At 39.0% G+C, this 17,647-nt stretch overlaps 1 protein-coding gene across 1 annotated transcript in view; it reads left to right on the forward strand.

The window, feature by feature from the left end:
- The window catches only part of SERGEF (secretion regulating guanine nucleotide exchange factor), a 158,921-nt gene that overhangs the window by 87,608 nt on the left and 53,666 nt on the right, over positions 1-17,647 (forward strand). The window contains exon 10 of the mRNA XM_010286715.1: positions 5,498-5,534. Coding sequence (XP_010285017.1) covers positions 5,498-5,534 — 37 coding nt within the window. The remainder of the gene's footprint in view (positions 1-5,497; positions 5,535-17,647) is intronic.

Raw genomic sequence — 17,647 nt, forward strand, 5'->3', positions numbered from 1 at the left:
TCCCAGAAGGAATAAAATTTGCCATCTTCTGCCCCTGGCAATTTCCTTACAGTGAAATTCGTCAAAAGACATGAGATGCCATGGCTAAAGGCAAATACAAAGTCCTGGGTAAAAGTACTTATGTGCACACCCTTTTAAGCCCCCACTCTGCTTTAGAGCAGTTAAAAAGTTAGAAATGGTAATGACTAGAATCTGGATGCAACTCTTTAAACATCGTATCTTCATTCATCCTTAGACACCTATTTTGTACATCATGCTCTTGCCTCTGAGAAGTGATGGAAGCCTCTGTATCCTTGAATGTTTTGGGAAGTAATTGCACTGTAGGGAATTAACCTGTACTCATAGGGCAGTGAACCCAAAATACATGGCGTTGGGGTCCTTTTGTTGTTCTAGCTAAGCACTCTGATGTTCAGATGCTTGTGAATTTTCATTCTGCATTCCCCTTGTGAGTCCAGCTCCCTGGGCCTCTTCCTTGCAATCCCCTGTACTGTCCCTTCAATTCTGCTGCAGACCTAGGCTCACTTTGCCTGCAGTTCTGATGCGATATTTTTCCTGATGGGTTGCACAACAGATCCTCAGTCGGAGCCCTGGGAGTACAGAAAGAAAAGAGAAGAGCCTTGCAGTCAAAGTACTAGCCTGAAACTTGGGTTTTTAGACACTGTCAGACTTGTTTTGTTATAGTGCTCGTAAGTCCCTCAGGGGATGGTTGACAAAAGGTATTTTGTCTCTTAATTACCTTTTGAAATCAATGGGAGATTGTATGTCTAAATATCCACACGGTTTTATCCTGTATATGTTTGTTTAATGTCTACAAATGAGAGAACAATACTTTCTTACCTCACAGGACTATGTGGGAGCAAAACGAGGGATAGTTATTCTTCAGAAGGATTTCTATCTCAGATATAAGAGGGTGGTGCTTTGTTACTGTGGTCTAACCCCAGCTGGCAATAAGCCCCACACAGCCACTTGCTCACTCCCCCCAGTGGGATGGGGGAAAGAATTGGAAGGGTAAAAGTGAGAAAACTCATGGGTTGAGATAAAAAACAGTTTAATAGGTAAAGCAAAAGCTGTGCACACAAGCAAAGCAAAACAAGGAATTCATTCACCACTTCCCATCGGCACGCAGGCGTTCAGCCACCTCCAGGGAAGCAGGGCTTTGGGGTGAGGAGCAGAAAAGGCCTTGACTCTGTGTAAGCACTGCTCAGCAATAACGAAAGCATCCCTGTATTATCAACACTGTTTCCAGCACAAATCCAAAACACAGCCCCATACTACCTACTGTGAAGAAAATTAACTCTATCCCAGCCAAACCCAGCACATCTGTATTTACCCTAACCTGTCCTCTGAACCTTCTTCCCTAATAATGTCTTCTTGAGTAGATAATCTTCTCTTCCTAATATGCATGCGTATATTATGTATGCACACATTTTTATATATATACAAATATATATATGAATGTATATATAATATATACTAAACATGCTATTTTTATCCATCATACAGTATTTTAAATATATAAAAATCCTTTAATCTTAAGTAAAATACTTTCTCTATTTTGTGTAACCTACTGCTTTTACATTCAATCAGTTAATTTTTGTTAGGGGTGGGCCATAGGCATATCTGCTGGCTGCAGAAGGATGTTGGTTATTTGCCCAGAGTTAGTGGTTGCTGTGCGAAGGTCTTTCCTCACCATCCATGCAACTTATGTCCTGTCTATTTATGATTAATAAAATGCTGGGCCCCTGGCAGCTTCTCACCACATGTGTTAATCTGGATGGATGGATGGATGGATCTGAACTGCAACCATTGCTAGGTAGAAAACAGCTTGCTAACAAACAATCAAAGGGAAGAAACAAACAATTTATGTATGGTTGAAAGGGCACTGATAATAAGGTAAATGAGTTCTGAGTAAAGTGGTCCCTAAGCATTCTTTCTGTGCCTCACAGGCGTTTGTAAAGCGCTTTGGGATCGTTTATATAGAGATCACAATATCCTTGCACAAGTCTTCTCAAATTTTCCTCCAAACAGATAAGAAACTTTAATATGAATTGTTTCTGTGTGGGTCATGTTTCTTGAGGCTCTCTGAGTGCTTCACTCACTAGCAGTCACTCTGATTTGCCTTTAAGATTAGTGATTCTTTTTTCCCCCAATTAAAACAATGTAAAAATATTGCCCAATTAGAAAGCATTATTGTGTATTTATAAGTACCCTTGAATGTACTTATCCACTGGGAGCACGCAGATGTCTGTTGGAATTTAATTTCTCTGCAGCACGTTGGGGGTGGGGACAGAAGGGAAGTAGCCAGAAAATTATGGTTGCTGCAGTAAATACCAGGCTTCTCCCAGTGACCTGCAGTGACTGCAGAGCTTATTACATCTAATGTAAGCATAAAACATCTGTTCAACAATGCTATTCTCTGGCTGGTCTGTGTTTGTACCAGCAAATTATGTGTTCTTGGCTGATTGTTGCCTGTTGTGGGGAGTCATGATGAAAAGGGAGTGTCATATTTTAAAGCTTATTGTAAAAAAGATGTTATGAAATACCTGCAAGGCAGCACTGCTCATTAAGCGGTGGCAACCTTGCTTCACCTCTGTGGTGTGGTCCCTTCTGAGCTCCAGAGCCATAGGTGTGCAGGCCAGCAGGAGTCCTGTGGGTGGATGGTGTAGCCTGTAGCGAGCATCATGGAATGGTAAATAAGACTTGTCGTTTCAGAAAGCTAACTTGGGTCCCCTAAGGGCGTTTTTTTACTTGGAGGCTCCTACAAAGTTGGTCTGTGTTGTCAGGTGGTGACACCCTGTAATCGGGCAGAGGTGGTGAACCTTGTGCTCTCAATCTAGCAAATTCTTTGGAGCACAGTACTACTGCTGGTTTATGGCATGTGCTGTCCTTGCTCCAGGCCATCGAAGGTGAATCCAGGGCACTGCCTTCAGCAGCTTGTGATTTTGCTTGATTTCAGTCAATGTTGGCAAAGCTGGCACTTCTACTGAGGGGTTTTTTACCTGACCGAAAGGGGTGCAGCAGCACTTTTCATTTGTGCTTTGCAGTAGCTTTTATCCATTGGGCTGCAGAGCTGCAGTGAGCACATCTGCACAGCCTGTTGGCCGTGAGTGGCTGTCGTGGGGCAAGAACTGGTGAGTCTGTATAACACAACAGCTCCTGGTCTGGCTGTACCCAGTGCGGTTTGACTGACTCCTGAATAACCCTATAAGCTCACAAGTGGGTGGCTCTGAACAGTGGGCAGAGTAACAGCTACATGAGCTGTTTGAGGTCACCAGTGTTCTTCTGTCTGGTTTGCAGGCTCTGTAGCTGCTGCTATTAGATACAGGAGGAAAATGCTGCTTCATCAGGGGATGTTTTACATTGTAAACATCACCTTGTTTGGGTGTTTTGGGGTTTGTTTTGGGGCTTTTTTGTGGTTGTGTTTTTTTTTTTCCCCCTTAATGCAGTGTTTCTGAAGAGTATCCTGGCAGGAAGTACAAGCCACCAGCCTGAGCAGTTCTTTTGTACTGGTGCTTTTGAATCGGTGCCTGTGTTAGCCTATTTCCTAGGGAAATAGCTGAGATATGGTTATTTACACCTTAGGTGAAATTTATTTATTTTATTGGCAGCAGCTTCAGTACCTCCCAATTTTCAGCACTTGGTGAAGATGCAGAATTTGCTTTTTGCTAGAAAGCCTTCGTCTGTGTTTCCATGTGTGGATCTTGTTTCCATGGCATCAACCTTTAAGCTCGAGAGGCATTGGTGGGAGCATTAGCCACTGAATAGGCATTAGGAACCAGCGCTGCTCCTGTGTAGGGCTCTGACGTGTGGTGAGGATAATAATATGGGATATAGCAATGATTTATGCATTTTAATAGTCAGGGCTTAAAGCTTTGCCTGTCTTCAATGTTGTGGAATAGAAGACTTGATGCAGCCCTGCTAGTGCTCTTGCAAAGGCATCGCTTGTCCTTCTGCTTTGTCTTGATTTTTCTGAAGATGAGGCCACGCTGGAGTGTGTTGTGCTTGAATTATTTTTCTTGCCCTGTTTTCTGAAATGTTTGAATGTATTGGCTGAGCACCTTTATCCTAAAGAGTCTGTTTTGTCTTCCTTGCCATTGTTGTATTAGGATGGCATTGACCAAATGTTTTCATGTCACAGTTGTGGTGCACCTACATTGTGAGTAGTAGTGATTGCCGTGTTTATTTGTAATACAGTTACTCAGACTAGTCAGTCTTGAGTATCTCTTTTGCAGTAAATGCTCAACCACAGTGGGCTGAGTACAAGGACTGTTTTGTTAACTTCTATGGTTTTATGTTATGCAGACATTGAGGTGATTGTAGCAATTTCTCTGGCCGTAAAAAACTATAAAGCTATGCATGCACAAGACCATATAATATTTTGATGATATGGACTTCTATTTTTTAATATAGTGTACTTTTGAGAAGTAGAATAACGTGCTTATTAATTTTTTCCAGCTCAGCAGTACGTGTAATTGGCAGCTAGGTGCAAGACAATGAACTGGATACAGGATTTTGAGGGGATTGTTTGTGTTTTAATTTAAAACTTGAGGACACTCAGCAGAGTAACCTTGTGTAAGATGATGTCTTACATCAGACCATTATGCCAGCAGTGACATTGCAAAACAATTCAACGGGAGAGACAAGCCCTTGCAGGATGGCAGCGGGCTGCTCTCAGTGCTTGTTACCATCGGTTGTGAAGAACTTACGAAAGCTTAGTGAGTGATACCACGTGATACATGCTAAAGCAACTTCAACATCTGACATGTTCACAGCATCTGCAAAGAAGAAAGAAAAATACACTGAACTATAAGTTTGCTTTGAAAAGAAATTCATGACTGATTTGCATCACTAATGAGCTTGGGAGAAAATGTTTGCGTTGGTTTCTTTTTTTTTCTGCAGCTCTTAAAAATTAACCAGCCTGCTGCTAACAGAAGAGTTGAGTTCTATGGTATTTTTTTTCCATTCTAGCCAAATGACCATAGGGATCATATCACTTTAGGTTTGTCACACTAAGCCTGTATTCTTTGTGCAGTTCTACAGGGGTCATCTGGAAAAACAGTATAGAAAAGAGAAATGGACATCTTGATTGCTCTTTTGATTCCCAGCTGTCTTTGTGTGGCTCTGATCTTGCAAAGGCTGAATCTGTGTTTGCTCTATGCATGAATAGCCTTACTGGATCCAGTGCATGTTGTCAAGGGTGTGATGTTTCTGCAGAATTGTGTCCAGTCCTGCTCCTAAGGATTGAAATGTCAGTGGTGACTGGGTTTTGAAAAGGAAATGCCTGTTTGTTAACAAAATAAACAAACATCGCCTCCCTGCCACCAAGCCCTTAAGTGAGACTACAATGAAATTTCATTTAAAAGTGAGAGCACTTCAACCTTGATTTTTACATTTTACAAACTGTAGCTGTTTCAGGTTAATTTTTAATTTCCTGTCGTAATTGTGTTTGTCTTCCTACTGGTAAGTGGGTTCTCTTTTATTCATACTTCTTTTTCAGATCGCATGTGGCTCAGAGCATAATCTGGCAGTAGTTGGTAAGTAGCTTAATTTTATATCAAGTCCTCTCACCTTTTTTTCATTTTTAAGTAGCACAAGATGAAAGAAAAACATGCACATCAAACATACTGAGTGATTAAGGGCATTGTGTGCAGATGATAGGAGTAATGTATAGATGTGGAAGAAAGAAGAGAAACCGGTAGCATATCTGGTGATGATGAAAAGGTACCCTTGTTGACCAGCCCCTGTAAGGAGAGAGAGGCTGATGGATGTAACAGCAAAATATATTTGCGAAGTGCTACATCCTGTTGTAGAACAGAACCACTGCAGCAATTCAAGCTGCAGATTCAGAGTAACATCTAAGTTTGAAGCTGGTCAAAAGTATCTTTGTTTAACATGGGAATTTTCAGTGAAAAAAAAATCTTGGGTCTCTTGTTGTTTGAAGCTTGGAAAATCTTCAAAATGTTAGTCAACGGCAGTCAGGTTATATCTTAGTATAATGCAGCTGTTGTAATAATGGTGAAATTACTAGGAAGCTAATGTTGGTGGAAACATTGAATTTTGTCTACTGATTCCAGGAACAATCAGATTCTTGTTTTCATGTGATGAGTTGATAATGGGAGTTTGACACATAATTGCAATTATTTATAATTTTAAGAACGTTTTTATCTATAGATTTTTCAGGTGCTTTATAAAGGAGGTCAGCATAATTATCTCTATTAACGGACAAGGTGAGAGAAATTAAGAAAGGAATTCTATGCTAATCAGAGATAGAAGTGAAACAGTCGTCTTAAGTTTCAGTCCAGCACTCCATCCACACAGACGTTTTTGATTGCCATGACTGCGTTGAGATGTTAAGAATTTCCTTGATTTTTCTTGAGGGTGGTATGACAGGTGTGGAGAAACCAACTATTTGTTATCCAACCTGCATTCCATGTCCTAATTTTTAAGGTATTTATTTTAGCTTGATGTCTTATCAGTTTCATTAAGTGGCCACAGAGGTGGTGTTCTGTATATGTAGTGTATTTCCATGTATACTGTAGGATATTTTCTAATTATCCTTTTACAATTAAACCTTATAGTGCACTTCTTAAGTTCTACTGAGTTTATGGCTGGCTTTAAGAAAAGATTTTTCCTTTACTTTCTCTCTACCTGTTCAGTGTCACATGTCTGTATTAATTGTCAGGCTGGTGCTTCTGAATGTCAGCTGAAGAGCAATCTGAAGAATCACATTGTGTTTCTTGCTGAATTGATGAAGTAAAAGTGTACTGCTAGCAGATTCCCCAGTATGCATGAAAACAAAGCATTCAGAGTTTGAACAACCTTCTCTCTCCTTATGTCCTTTTAAGCTTTCTGCCTTCTAGGCAGAAACCTCTGGGGAAAAAATGGGTAGGGGGAAAAAATTCTAGAAGTAACTTACAATAAACTAGGAACTTTGCATATGTAAAGAACATCATATTCCTGTCTAAGCTGTGTGCTACACTCGTTGAATTAAATGGGAAAATTATCAATGCTGGAAGCTAGTCGATTTTATTTTAAGGACAACAGAGATGTGATGTTACTATTTTTTGAACTAAAATATGAACTATGATATGTCTTATTCCTGAAATTAATTTTTACATATGCTTTTAAAGGTTGACTTTTTAGAACATTTTGTGGTAGGATTTCTCTGATCACTTGTCACTGGTTCAAAGCTGTTAAGTGTTATATTCCTGAAAGATATCACACAGATTTCTGCAAATATGTTTACTTGATTGTAAAATTTTCTAATAACTTGTAATTCAAGCAGAGTTTATTTAGGACAACTATATAATCAGTTTCTTAATTAGTAGATGCTTGAATGATTGACTTTTAGACTGAAATAACTCAAGTTTGCTACGAAAGGTAAACCAAAAAGCAATCCTTTAACAGTATAATATTCAAGTTACTATTTCTGGTTGTATATATAAATGTGTTTGTGCTTTTTGTTGCATCATCTTTTTAAATAGAAGTGTTTTTAAGATGGAGAGGCTAGATTTATGATTCATTTCACAAATGCTGAAGTTGTGTTCCAGTCATCTTGCTGATGATACAAACTGATTTGTAGGGCTAGCAAGCAAGGTTAGTTTTTTCATGTTGCTTTATATAGTCTGCATCCATTTGTACAGTTCAGTTATTTGAATTCTTTTTTCTTGCTTGCTTCTACCGAAGTTAGTGCAAAATTTGGCTGTTCTCTTCACTGTGGTGGCACTGACTCCTTTTTCACGGGTAAACTGGAAGACAGTTTTCATTTGATCATGAGGTAAATGTTTGATATAAAAGAAAAGGAGGTGTGGGATGTCTCCAAATATACCTATGTTTCTAAACTTAATGAGTTAAAAGTAATAGTTAGTACATGAAAAAGTGTAAACATCATCATTTCTAACTCTTGGTGAAAACATTTACATTTTTGTTTTGGTTTGGGGTTGTCCTGTAATACTAATTCTAAAATTTGCAAGTATTATAATATTTTTCATGTTTGTATGACCTTTCACTTGAAAACAAAAATTCCTGCCTAATAAGAAAAAACCTTGCACTTTTCACCTCAATCAAAGATTAATCATCATGGGAGCCAGCCTATTTTTGATTGAAAAAAATGCATAGTTATTTAATAAATATTGAATAACATGTCCCATCTGAAAAACTTCTTCCAACACTGAAAACTGTGTATGTACTTACTGAGCACAACAAAGGCTGTCTTTTCAACCTGAGTATGCTGGCTGCATCGTGTAGCACTGAACTTCATGATATGAAGACAGAATCTTTGAACGATTGAAATACGTCATGAAACTAAATCACTGTGACAAAGTTGAGCTTTTCCTGGCTTGAGAGTCTATAGTAAAGGAGGTTTGATTCTTACCAACACTGAAAAAGTAAGGAGGTTTGATTCTTATGCTAAAAAGCATATGATGAGAAATGGTATTTATGGAGAAGGCTCTTACCAGGTTCCTGTCAGCTCCCCACTAAGACTTCGATACTCAAAGTCTTTTTTTTTTTAAAAAAAAAAAAAAAAAAGAGAATAGTTATCCTGTAAGAGAACACTTAGTATGTGACATGTGGTTCATACAATGCTACAACTTAATTAATCAAGCAATATTAACTATGCAAAAGTAGAGTTCCTATAAAACATGCATTTCTTGACTGTACTCCAACCACATGGCACAGGACAGAATGCCTTGAAGAGCCCTCAAATGCAAGTGTCTTATTTTAATAAAAATTAAACCTAAAAAATTTTATTCAAGCCTCCCTGAAGTAGTTATAAAAAAAAAACAACCCCACATTACAAGGATGACACTTCTATAATCTGTCTCCCCAAAACGTAGTAAAGCATAATATCCCTTTTTGGTCTTCCTTTTAGCCATTTTCTCAACCTGTACAAACCAATAATATATATGTTTTTTTAAAGATACTGGAGGATGTATAAGGGTAAGTGCTTGTTTTAAAAACAGTTTTAAAAGCTTACTAGCTTCAACTGAAGGCCATCTTTAAAGCAGCCTTCAAAGGGGAATTTGCATCCCCTTGGCTGTACTTTTGTAAGCAGTTATTTCTTACTTAGTCTGTGTATGTCTACCGTAGCGCAGTGGCTGATACCAAATCTAATTGGTGATTTTTCTGCTGATGCAATAGGTAACTTGGACACTGTAACTACTTTCGTGTGTTTGGAAGAGAAAGACATGGTCCTTTCCAGTGAACGTTTTCTGGTATGGTGTTTTGAAGGGGAAGAGTGTTTGGATGTGTGGCTACTTCAAACAGCGCAAATTTTTTTCAGGGTGGTGAATTCTGACTTCTGCTCAGGGCTGTGTTATTTTCTTGCACGGAGGATTAAAAACCTCCTTCAGTGAGATAGTCCTCAAATCCCGCCTTTGATACTTCTGTGTAGTGACCCACACTGCAGGGGCACTGTCAGTGCAGGGTGACGGTGGTGCAGCAGTGGTCACAAGAAGAAATTGGGCTTCATGATTACTGTCATGCAGGTACTCCCTTGATACGTGGTTCTGTCTCTTTTGGGCTTTTTTTCTTTTCAGGTTAGCTACTTAGCACTGCTTTTTCCTCATGAGTAACGGTAGGACACAGTGTAATTAATGTGACAACAAGAACAAAAAACCCCAAAATGCTCAAGCTGGCCACCCAACCATGTGTTTTGCACATGGAAGCACAAGTGACGTATGAGGAGACAAGTCTGATCACATTGAGCCTCGTGTCAGTGTGTTCAGTGCAACAGCATTTTCATACAACATCTTAAAAATAACTTCTTAACTTTCTGTTAAATAATAGGCCATTCCAGAAGAAGGTTAGTTTTGTCTCCTGTTGCCTTTTCTGTTTGCTGCATTTTAGAACCTGTGATCTATTTCAAGATTCTGTCTTCTCTGTGGCTCATGTGCAACCACTGCTGTAAATATCATGATGTGGGCATTCACATCCCTCTGAAGCTGCAATTCATCCAGTTGGAGAGTAAGCAGTAATACTAAATTTAATGAAAGAATAGTTTTTGTAAGGAAATTAGGATAAAACATCTCTCCACTTGTATGGCAGGTGGTGCTTCAAATGCTCTGTACTATAGTGTGCAGTAGTGTTACAGGGGCAGTAAAAGAACTATGATTCCACGATCTGTTAAAATTTGCTCTTTATGTTCTTATGCTGAAAGAACACAGCAATTGTGAGCTGGAAAACAAATGTGATCAAAGCGATCCCAAGCTTTTAGGGAGCTGGTGATACACACCTAAAATGGTGGCGGTGTTAATGACATCCCAAACATTTTGGTTATACGGAAGCAGAAGGGTTCTTACGTGGGAGGCACTACCTCTTAATTAACGAGGTCACGTTCCTTTAGTGAAGTTCCATGATTCCGACTAAATTATTGCATAAAGCATCAGTTGAGGAAGTACTGTAATGATTATGAAAGGTATATTTCTATGGCAGAGTGAGCACCAATGGGGAGAGGAGACCATGCAGGCTGATGGACTGATCTCTGTGTCATGCTGACAGTATTATTTAGTTGTTCGCAGCAGCCCTACGAAGCGGCAGATGTAGTCATGTGTCTGACATTTGGTCCCAGGGGATTCAGCAGTCTGTCATAAAGAGACAAATCATAAATTCTCTCTCTTGCTTTTTCATATTGCTGTAGTATTTGGAGGAATCTTCAGCATACACAGTGGAGGGCACTGATGTTCAGCAAGGAGCCTCAGTCTGATAGCCTATTGCTTTATTTATTATGCATGAAAAATCCCAGTGTGGCCAGGGTCTCTATTGTAAAGGTTTCCTGGCAGACCAGCATGGAGTCATGTTGCAGCACACTGTCTCTTTGCATTGCAGCACTAATCGCATTCTCTGCTTATTAAAGGGCACCTGGCAGGACTTCGAGTAACCACCACTGTTGTCATTTTCATGGGGGTCATGTGTCGGCCTTTTAAATGTGTTCTCTGGCAGAGCCATTTTGTATGTCATTTAGCTCTTAATGTGGCTTTGATGGTTAAAATAGCTCTTCGAAATGTAAACTGCTTTGGTTATATTAGTTGTAAAAAAGCAGCCTTGATCATGTCATTAACTGAGTACCTGAGTGCTTTTTACATAGCTAGATACAGATCTGACATCACAATTTTCCTGTCATGTTTAGATACAGCAAGCCCTAACAGTGCTGTTCAAATGGCTTCTTGCTTTGTGTTTCTTTTCCGTAGACTGTTTCATGCTCCAGGCAATCTAATTGTTCCTCTAGTAAGATAGAAGCTGAAAATGAATTTCAAATGCCTGATTTTTTTGTTATTTTCAGCAAGTTACCCTCACAAAATATTATCCTCGGATCTCTTTGAGCTTTTTTTCCAAGGGCTAATAGAAAGCCAAGCTGCCAACTATTTTATGAATTTGTGGGTGTAAATTGATGAGGACAGAAATGAGGAAATGCTAATTCAAGCATTTGGAAAAGCCTTCTGATGGGGCTAAAAAAAGTTTTGTACCAACCAAATTGCCTAAAGTCAGTGGCCGCTGGTTATAAGAAAGGGAGGATATTTTGCTGTGAAAAGCTAATTAGATCCACAAGGAAAAAATTGAATTGCATTGACCCCCTAGAAAGAAACTCCAGAGTTTAGGATAAGATCTGGCTGTACTGCACCTTCTGTGACTGAAATGAAGTCTAGATTTTACAGCTACCTTCTCTTCCAGCCTTTGCCACTGTTTTGATGCGTGTTTTGGGCGATTTGACTCTGCACAATGCTTTGTTCATCTTCCTCTCTTCTCTGTGTATCTTGCCAATTTAGATTGTGAAATCTTTGGAATAAAAACTGCCTGTTAGTGTATTTTAGCACTGCCTAGCGTAATGGGACCTGATTATTTTTTTTGCTTTTAATACCCCATTACAACTAATAATAATTGCAATCACTTTCCTTCCCCTCAGGCAATTTTAAAATATAATTAATCTTGGTGTGCCTATCTCTATCTTAATTTATATAATTTAGTATATATACAGGTAATAATGCAGTACTTGTCATATTGTTTACAGTGTGGTTTCCTGTTGTTACCAGACAGAGAGCTGCTTAGGCTCTGAAGGTAAAACCTGTTATTTTTCTGTATAAAAACCTCCCAGTTCTTGTAAAATTTTTAATTTAACTTTATGTATCACTGTGGTGTCAGCTTGTAGTTTGTCTAGAGTTGAGCTCTTGTGCACTAACTGTCATTATGTTTCCTGCAAGACGCCATATCACATCTACAGGGATAATTCTGCTGTGTCAAGAACCCTACAAAAGATGGCAAGCATGCAATATTAACCTCTGGTGACAGCTGAAACCATAAAGCTGGAACTATGAGTGGCAGTTAGAGGAGATAATTGTCACAGGAAGCTAGCAAACAACCAGTAAATGCTACCAGGCAAGAATTTGACTTGAAGCAGAGTGAGTAGAGAGCTCTTGCTTGCAGGTATTCGTGAAAAGGAAAAGTTGTTCCACTTGGTTTTAGAAAATTATGGAGGATGGGAAGACTCTTAAAGAGTAGGAGCTGCAGTATAGATGCATGCAATCCTTTGTCAGAGGGTTCACTGGCTGGATACTAAGCATTTAGAAAACAAATTAGATTTCATCATATTTGTTTACTCGCAAGCTTTAAGTGCAACAATTACTTTAAAGAAGACGACAAATATATCCAATATATCTAAGGCATATTTATCTTAATTTTCAAGGAAGCAAACAGGAGTAACAAAAATACTCACCCTTGCTCACAAAAGAGAGATTAAGAGTTTGTTGGCTATAAAATGAAATAAAAGGAAGGACAAATGTCTGGCTTCAGGGAGTCATCTAGAACACGTAAGAGAGATGCTCATCGAAGTAAAAGCACAAGGCCAGCAAAGCAGCTGAAAGCACTTGGAAGTGCAACAAATTAAGGCTTCACTACTATCCTACTGAGCAATGCCTTAGTAAGATGTGCTGATAATTCTGGATTCTGTATATGTAACAACCTCAACGCTTAAACTTCTAAGCGTATTGTTGAGTAGAAATTTTGCAAATTAAGGGTTGGCAGGAGGGAAATTTTAAAAAATTACAGGAGGGAGTATTTACTTTTTTTCCCTAATATTTTTTTTTAAAATCAGAGATGAAACGTTGGCATATTTGTAAAAATTACCCTTTACTTGTTCTTATATTTTGAACTTGTTTCACTCAAACATTTCTTTATGGAAGGGAGGTAACAAAGTAATTAAAATAAAAAATACTTTTGAGAATCGTTTCACTATTGTGCTTTTTCCTGTGCTTTTTGCAGAGTCTCTGAGGAGCAACCAGGCTAAGCTGGGACTTCTATTATTTCTGAGAAATGTCTTTGTCTAACTTTATTTTTAGATTGTTGAGCTTATTTGTACAGTGAGAACGTGAGAAGGCCTGAAAGCTATACTGAACAGGGCTTCAAGAGATAGTTAACACAGCACATTAAACGTTTCTTGTGCAGCAGTGAGAAAGGTTGATATATTAATACTGATCAAGTAAATCAAACAGGAATCGGGTAGAGCATGTTATAGTTGTTTATGGCATGATTTCAAACATAACCGTAGTTTGCAGGAAGCTGAATGAAGTGAGAAGCTACTGCTACATATAAAGGTCTTGGTGCCCATCAGTCTCTGAGGAGCAAAATGCCTGTATTACCTATGTATTTGATCGTGATAGCTCTAAACTTGCTAAAGATGGTAGCACACCTGTTAGTGTTCTTAAAAACAAAGAAACCCAACCAACAACGCCAGCAACACACATTTAACAATGCCAGCAACACACATTCCCCCCCCCGCCCCCCCAACTGTAGTGATTTTAAAAAACAGTATGCTGAGGAGTCCTTGATAGATTCCCCCCGCTCCCCACCCCTTTAAGATGAGATAGTGATAGTTTCCCTGGCTTAATAAGCATTCTGGCCTAAATACTCCTCCTCTCTACAAATCTAATGGAGTAATTACTTTGAGAAGATAAGTTATGTTGTATTGATTCTGGCTTTAAACATTGCTTGTATATATTATAGCACTGATTTGCTAAATTAAATGTTTTCTAGGAAGGCCTTCACATGATGCCAGCAATTCATGTTATAGGCTTAGTTCTCTTCTCTCTCCCTTTTGTGCAGGTTTAGCATCTCATTATATCCCTGCTTGTAGCCTTGTATTGGAACAAATTACTAGATTACTATAAAGCAATTATGATGGGGAGCACTAGCCCAAGGCAATACATGGAAGAGGTGAAACTGCCAAATAAGCTGTCAAAGAGGATACAAAGTCCAGTGTTTAACTCTGCTCTTATACAGAGGTAATATTCACTTGCTATTTGCTTTTGACATGGGCTGTTCTGTGAGTGAAGTTACAGCCAGGGAGCCTGGCAACCATATTTACTCTTTTGTACACCTGTTTTTTTTTTAAGTACCTTCAGCCAGCTCATGTGATGTTGTACCACAGTGAAATTTCTGATGCTTATACCAGCTGTGAGAGTGACCTCCAATGTTCTCTATGGCCCTTTGGCCTTCCCAGACCTCGGTTCCTCTGGGGGACTTCTCAAAATGTAGCAGATTCTCAGCATTTTGATATTATGTGACCTGCAGTGCTAGTGACTTAAAAATCTACAAGTTGTTCACAAATCTTCTCTTATTCACGTTGTAAAAGAGAATCAGGCTGTTCTGTATCCCCCAGAGTACCACTGCCAATGAGACGTTCTGTAATGCAAGACACAATCCTTCTCTGATGAATGAAGGACATATATGGCTAGAAGACTTCAGTTTCCATTTTTCTCAGTAGGAAAGCATTTCTGTCATTCAGGAACTTTGAATAGGAAGGATTCTGAACTTGATGAGCTTTCTTTTTTTTTTACCTTGTGGATGATGCACAGAACAACAACTTAATAAAACACAGGGAAATTATTCTGTTGGGATACATCATTAATGATCTCCCATTCCCCTTCTTTAGGCATTTTGCTATTAATTTTAAAAATATTTAACCCATCGTGACCTTGGTAACAAATCTGAGTTGCCGAGAGATTGAACAAGTAAGCAGATGCTTTGCTGTGAATGTTGAAGATCTTAGACTGGAGGTTGTCTTCTCTATGCATTTGATTTTCAGTGACACCAGCTGCTATCTTGCTGAGTTCAGACATCTTAGATAATGGGCACGATGACAAGCAACACAAATCCATATAATAGTTTAATTCTGAGTAGGGAGCTCACTTGGCTTGAAAGGTGTGTTTGCTTTGGCTTACAAACTTCCTTTTTTTTTTAATCCTGAACTGTTTCCTCCTGCGTGCTTTCTCTTGTACTGTTTTTTTCAGTTCTGAGCATTTCAAGGTCTTTTAAAATTGAATGAGATGAAAGGTGTATCTCTTAAAACCCTGCAACATGTTGTACTTCTAAATGAACACATGGGATGCTTGGTGTGTGAAAGATGTATGTATGCTCAAGAAGTAAGGACTGTTTTGCAGTGTAGCCTGATGAATTTTGTTGTATTAACAGAATCTTGGTAGCTGTTACATTTGCTAACGTGTGTATTTTTTGTGATATTGATTTAATAAATGCTTACTTGCAACTCCTGTAAAATAAATTGTTCCCTAGTTTTGATAGGAGTAATTAATAATTTGTTACTGTTCCCCGCTGATGTAATACAGTAGATCAAAACTGTGACCTTTACTTCAAGGGGAGTTCTGTAACTGAGCCCTCCAAATGGGATTATTTCAGAAATCACAGTTGCATATGAATTCATCATGTTTATGTGTGCTTCTCATTGAACATGCAGGATGATGTGTCATGTATGACAAATCTGTAGCACTCACTGGTTCTCTATGATGTAGACCCAGAGCATGGGTAATTCTGGCCTTTTCCTAGAAGTAGATGTTTGCTTAGGCAAGAGAAGTTAAGTACTTTATTTATGTTACTTTTGTACAGAGGAGGGGAAAACTCTCACTAGTCTCTGTGCCCTACCATGAGTTTTTGGATGATCCTCTCACTGTCTGATTTGTGGTCACTGAACATGACTTTAGTCTCCTCTGTTACAGGAATTCTTGGTGGGTATTGAAAGGATTTGTACTGGAGGCAACTTTTAGAGATGTTTATTTAACCTGGAGTCTTCATTTAGTCCCAGCAGTGCAGTTCTCCTGTTGTTCTCCTATAGAGGAATGCCAGGCAGGAAGAAGGCAGCTGCAAGTCTCCCTGTGCCAGAATGGAGACGTAATCAGGGTTGTTAGTCTATGTTGCTTTTTTGGATGCATGTGGCCAGTAATAACCTTAATGCTGATGTGAATTTTTTCTGTGGGCCCAAAAGAGGAAAAAATGTTGAAGGTATCAGGGTTTGATATCCTTGCTGTTCTAAGACCACTCACCTTTCCCCCTCCCCGAGGATCATTTTGTCACCTACTAATGAAAAGAACCAGGAATCCAAATGTATGCTGCTTACATCCGAGCCTTGTGTTGCCTACCATTTACAGCAGGAGTAGTATGACCGTTTGCTGTCACTGAGATTCCTTCAGTCTCAATAGTACACTGTTGATCAAGTTAACTGCAAGGCAAGATTCTTCTTGGGTAAATTCTGGATACCCTAAAATTAAAAAGCTTGAAAGCTACTGTATAGCCCTTGTAGATTTGTTAAATAATGAAGCAGCCGCTTTTTTTTTTTTTTTTTTTGGCACTCTAGTAAAGAAATCTTGTTCTGTTGACAAGTTCGGCATGAGTCTTGTGCAATACTTCTCTGTCTGTTTGGATCCTCCTCCCTCTCCCATCTGCCACCTTCTCATTCTAACGAAAGGAAACTCTATTCTGTCAAAGCAAAGTGCCAATGAAAAATGGGGAAAGACTTTTATGGGCAGCTTTTGGATGAAACCATTCCCTGAAATCAAAACAAATGTAATCACAGCTCACTATAGTTTTGCCCTGCATACCCAGCAAAAGGTGAAGGCTAACATGTAATAAGATTCAGTCCCTCCATTGAAGGATGTGAAGTTCAAAAAGGCAGAAGAAAAAGAGGGAGGCAGAAAGGCAGAATCACTTATTAATGCCCATGATTGGTGCTCCATGGCAACATATTCCTTGCAAGGAAAATAGCATAAATACATATTAAGCAAAAGGATCCCCCAGCAAGCAAATTAAATGGCAGAAATCGAACAAGAGTGTGTTGGGGTTTTTTTCTCTCTCTAGGTAATTAGGGTAGCTACAGTTAACGTATCGTAATAGAAATGGATGCTCTATAATTCTGAAGTATGAGATGTACCTCATTTTGAAGTGTCCCGTTTCAGAGGCTGTGTATTTCTGTATGTTTACAGTTATTGGCTTTCTTATGCTTTGTGAAGCTGTTGCTTTCTAACTTGGAGGATTGTTTTCCCTCTGCAAAGGTCTTTTGGTTGCTTCTGCTTGCTGCTGACTTGCAAATTCACTGTGAGCAGTTAAAGCCTAAGAACGATAAACTTTTATTACTACAGGGACTTAGTGTATTCATTTAAGTCCCCAGGGCTGGAGCTCAAACCTGGTAATTGTCTTGACTAGAAACGAATGTGCTGAGTTTCACCCTAATCCTTAGGAAGCATATGACCACAACTGGCGACCTCTGCCCGTAAGAGTCAAGGATTAGACAATTTCAGGACTGTTTTTGATAGTTCAGTTTGAGATATCAAAGTACAGTAGTGCAGTCACCTACAAAGTAATGATAGTA

The sequence above is a fragment of the Phaethon lepturus genome, unplaced genomic scaffold (assembly GCF_000687285.1).
Source record: "Phaethon lepturus isolate BGI_N335 unplaced genomic scaffold, ASM68728v1 scaffold4225, whole genome shotgun sequence".
NCBI classification, from domain to species: domain Eukaryota; kingdom Metazoa; phylum Chordata; class Aves; order Phaethontiformes; family Phaethontidae; genus Phaethon; species Phaethon lepturus.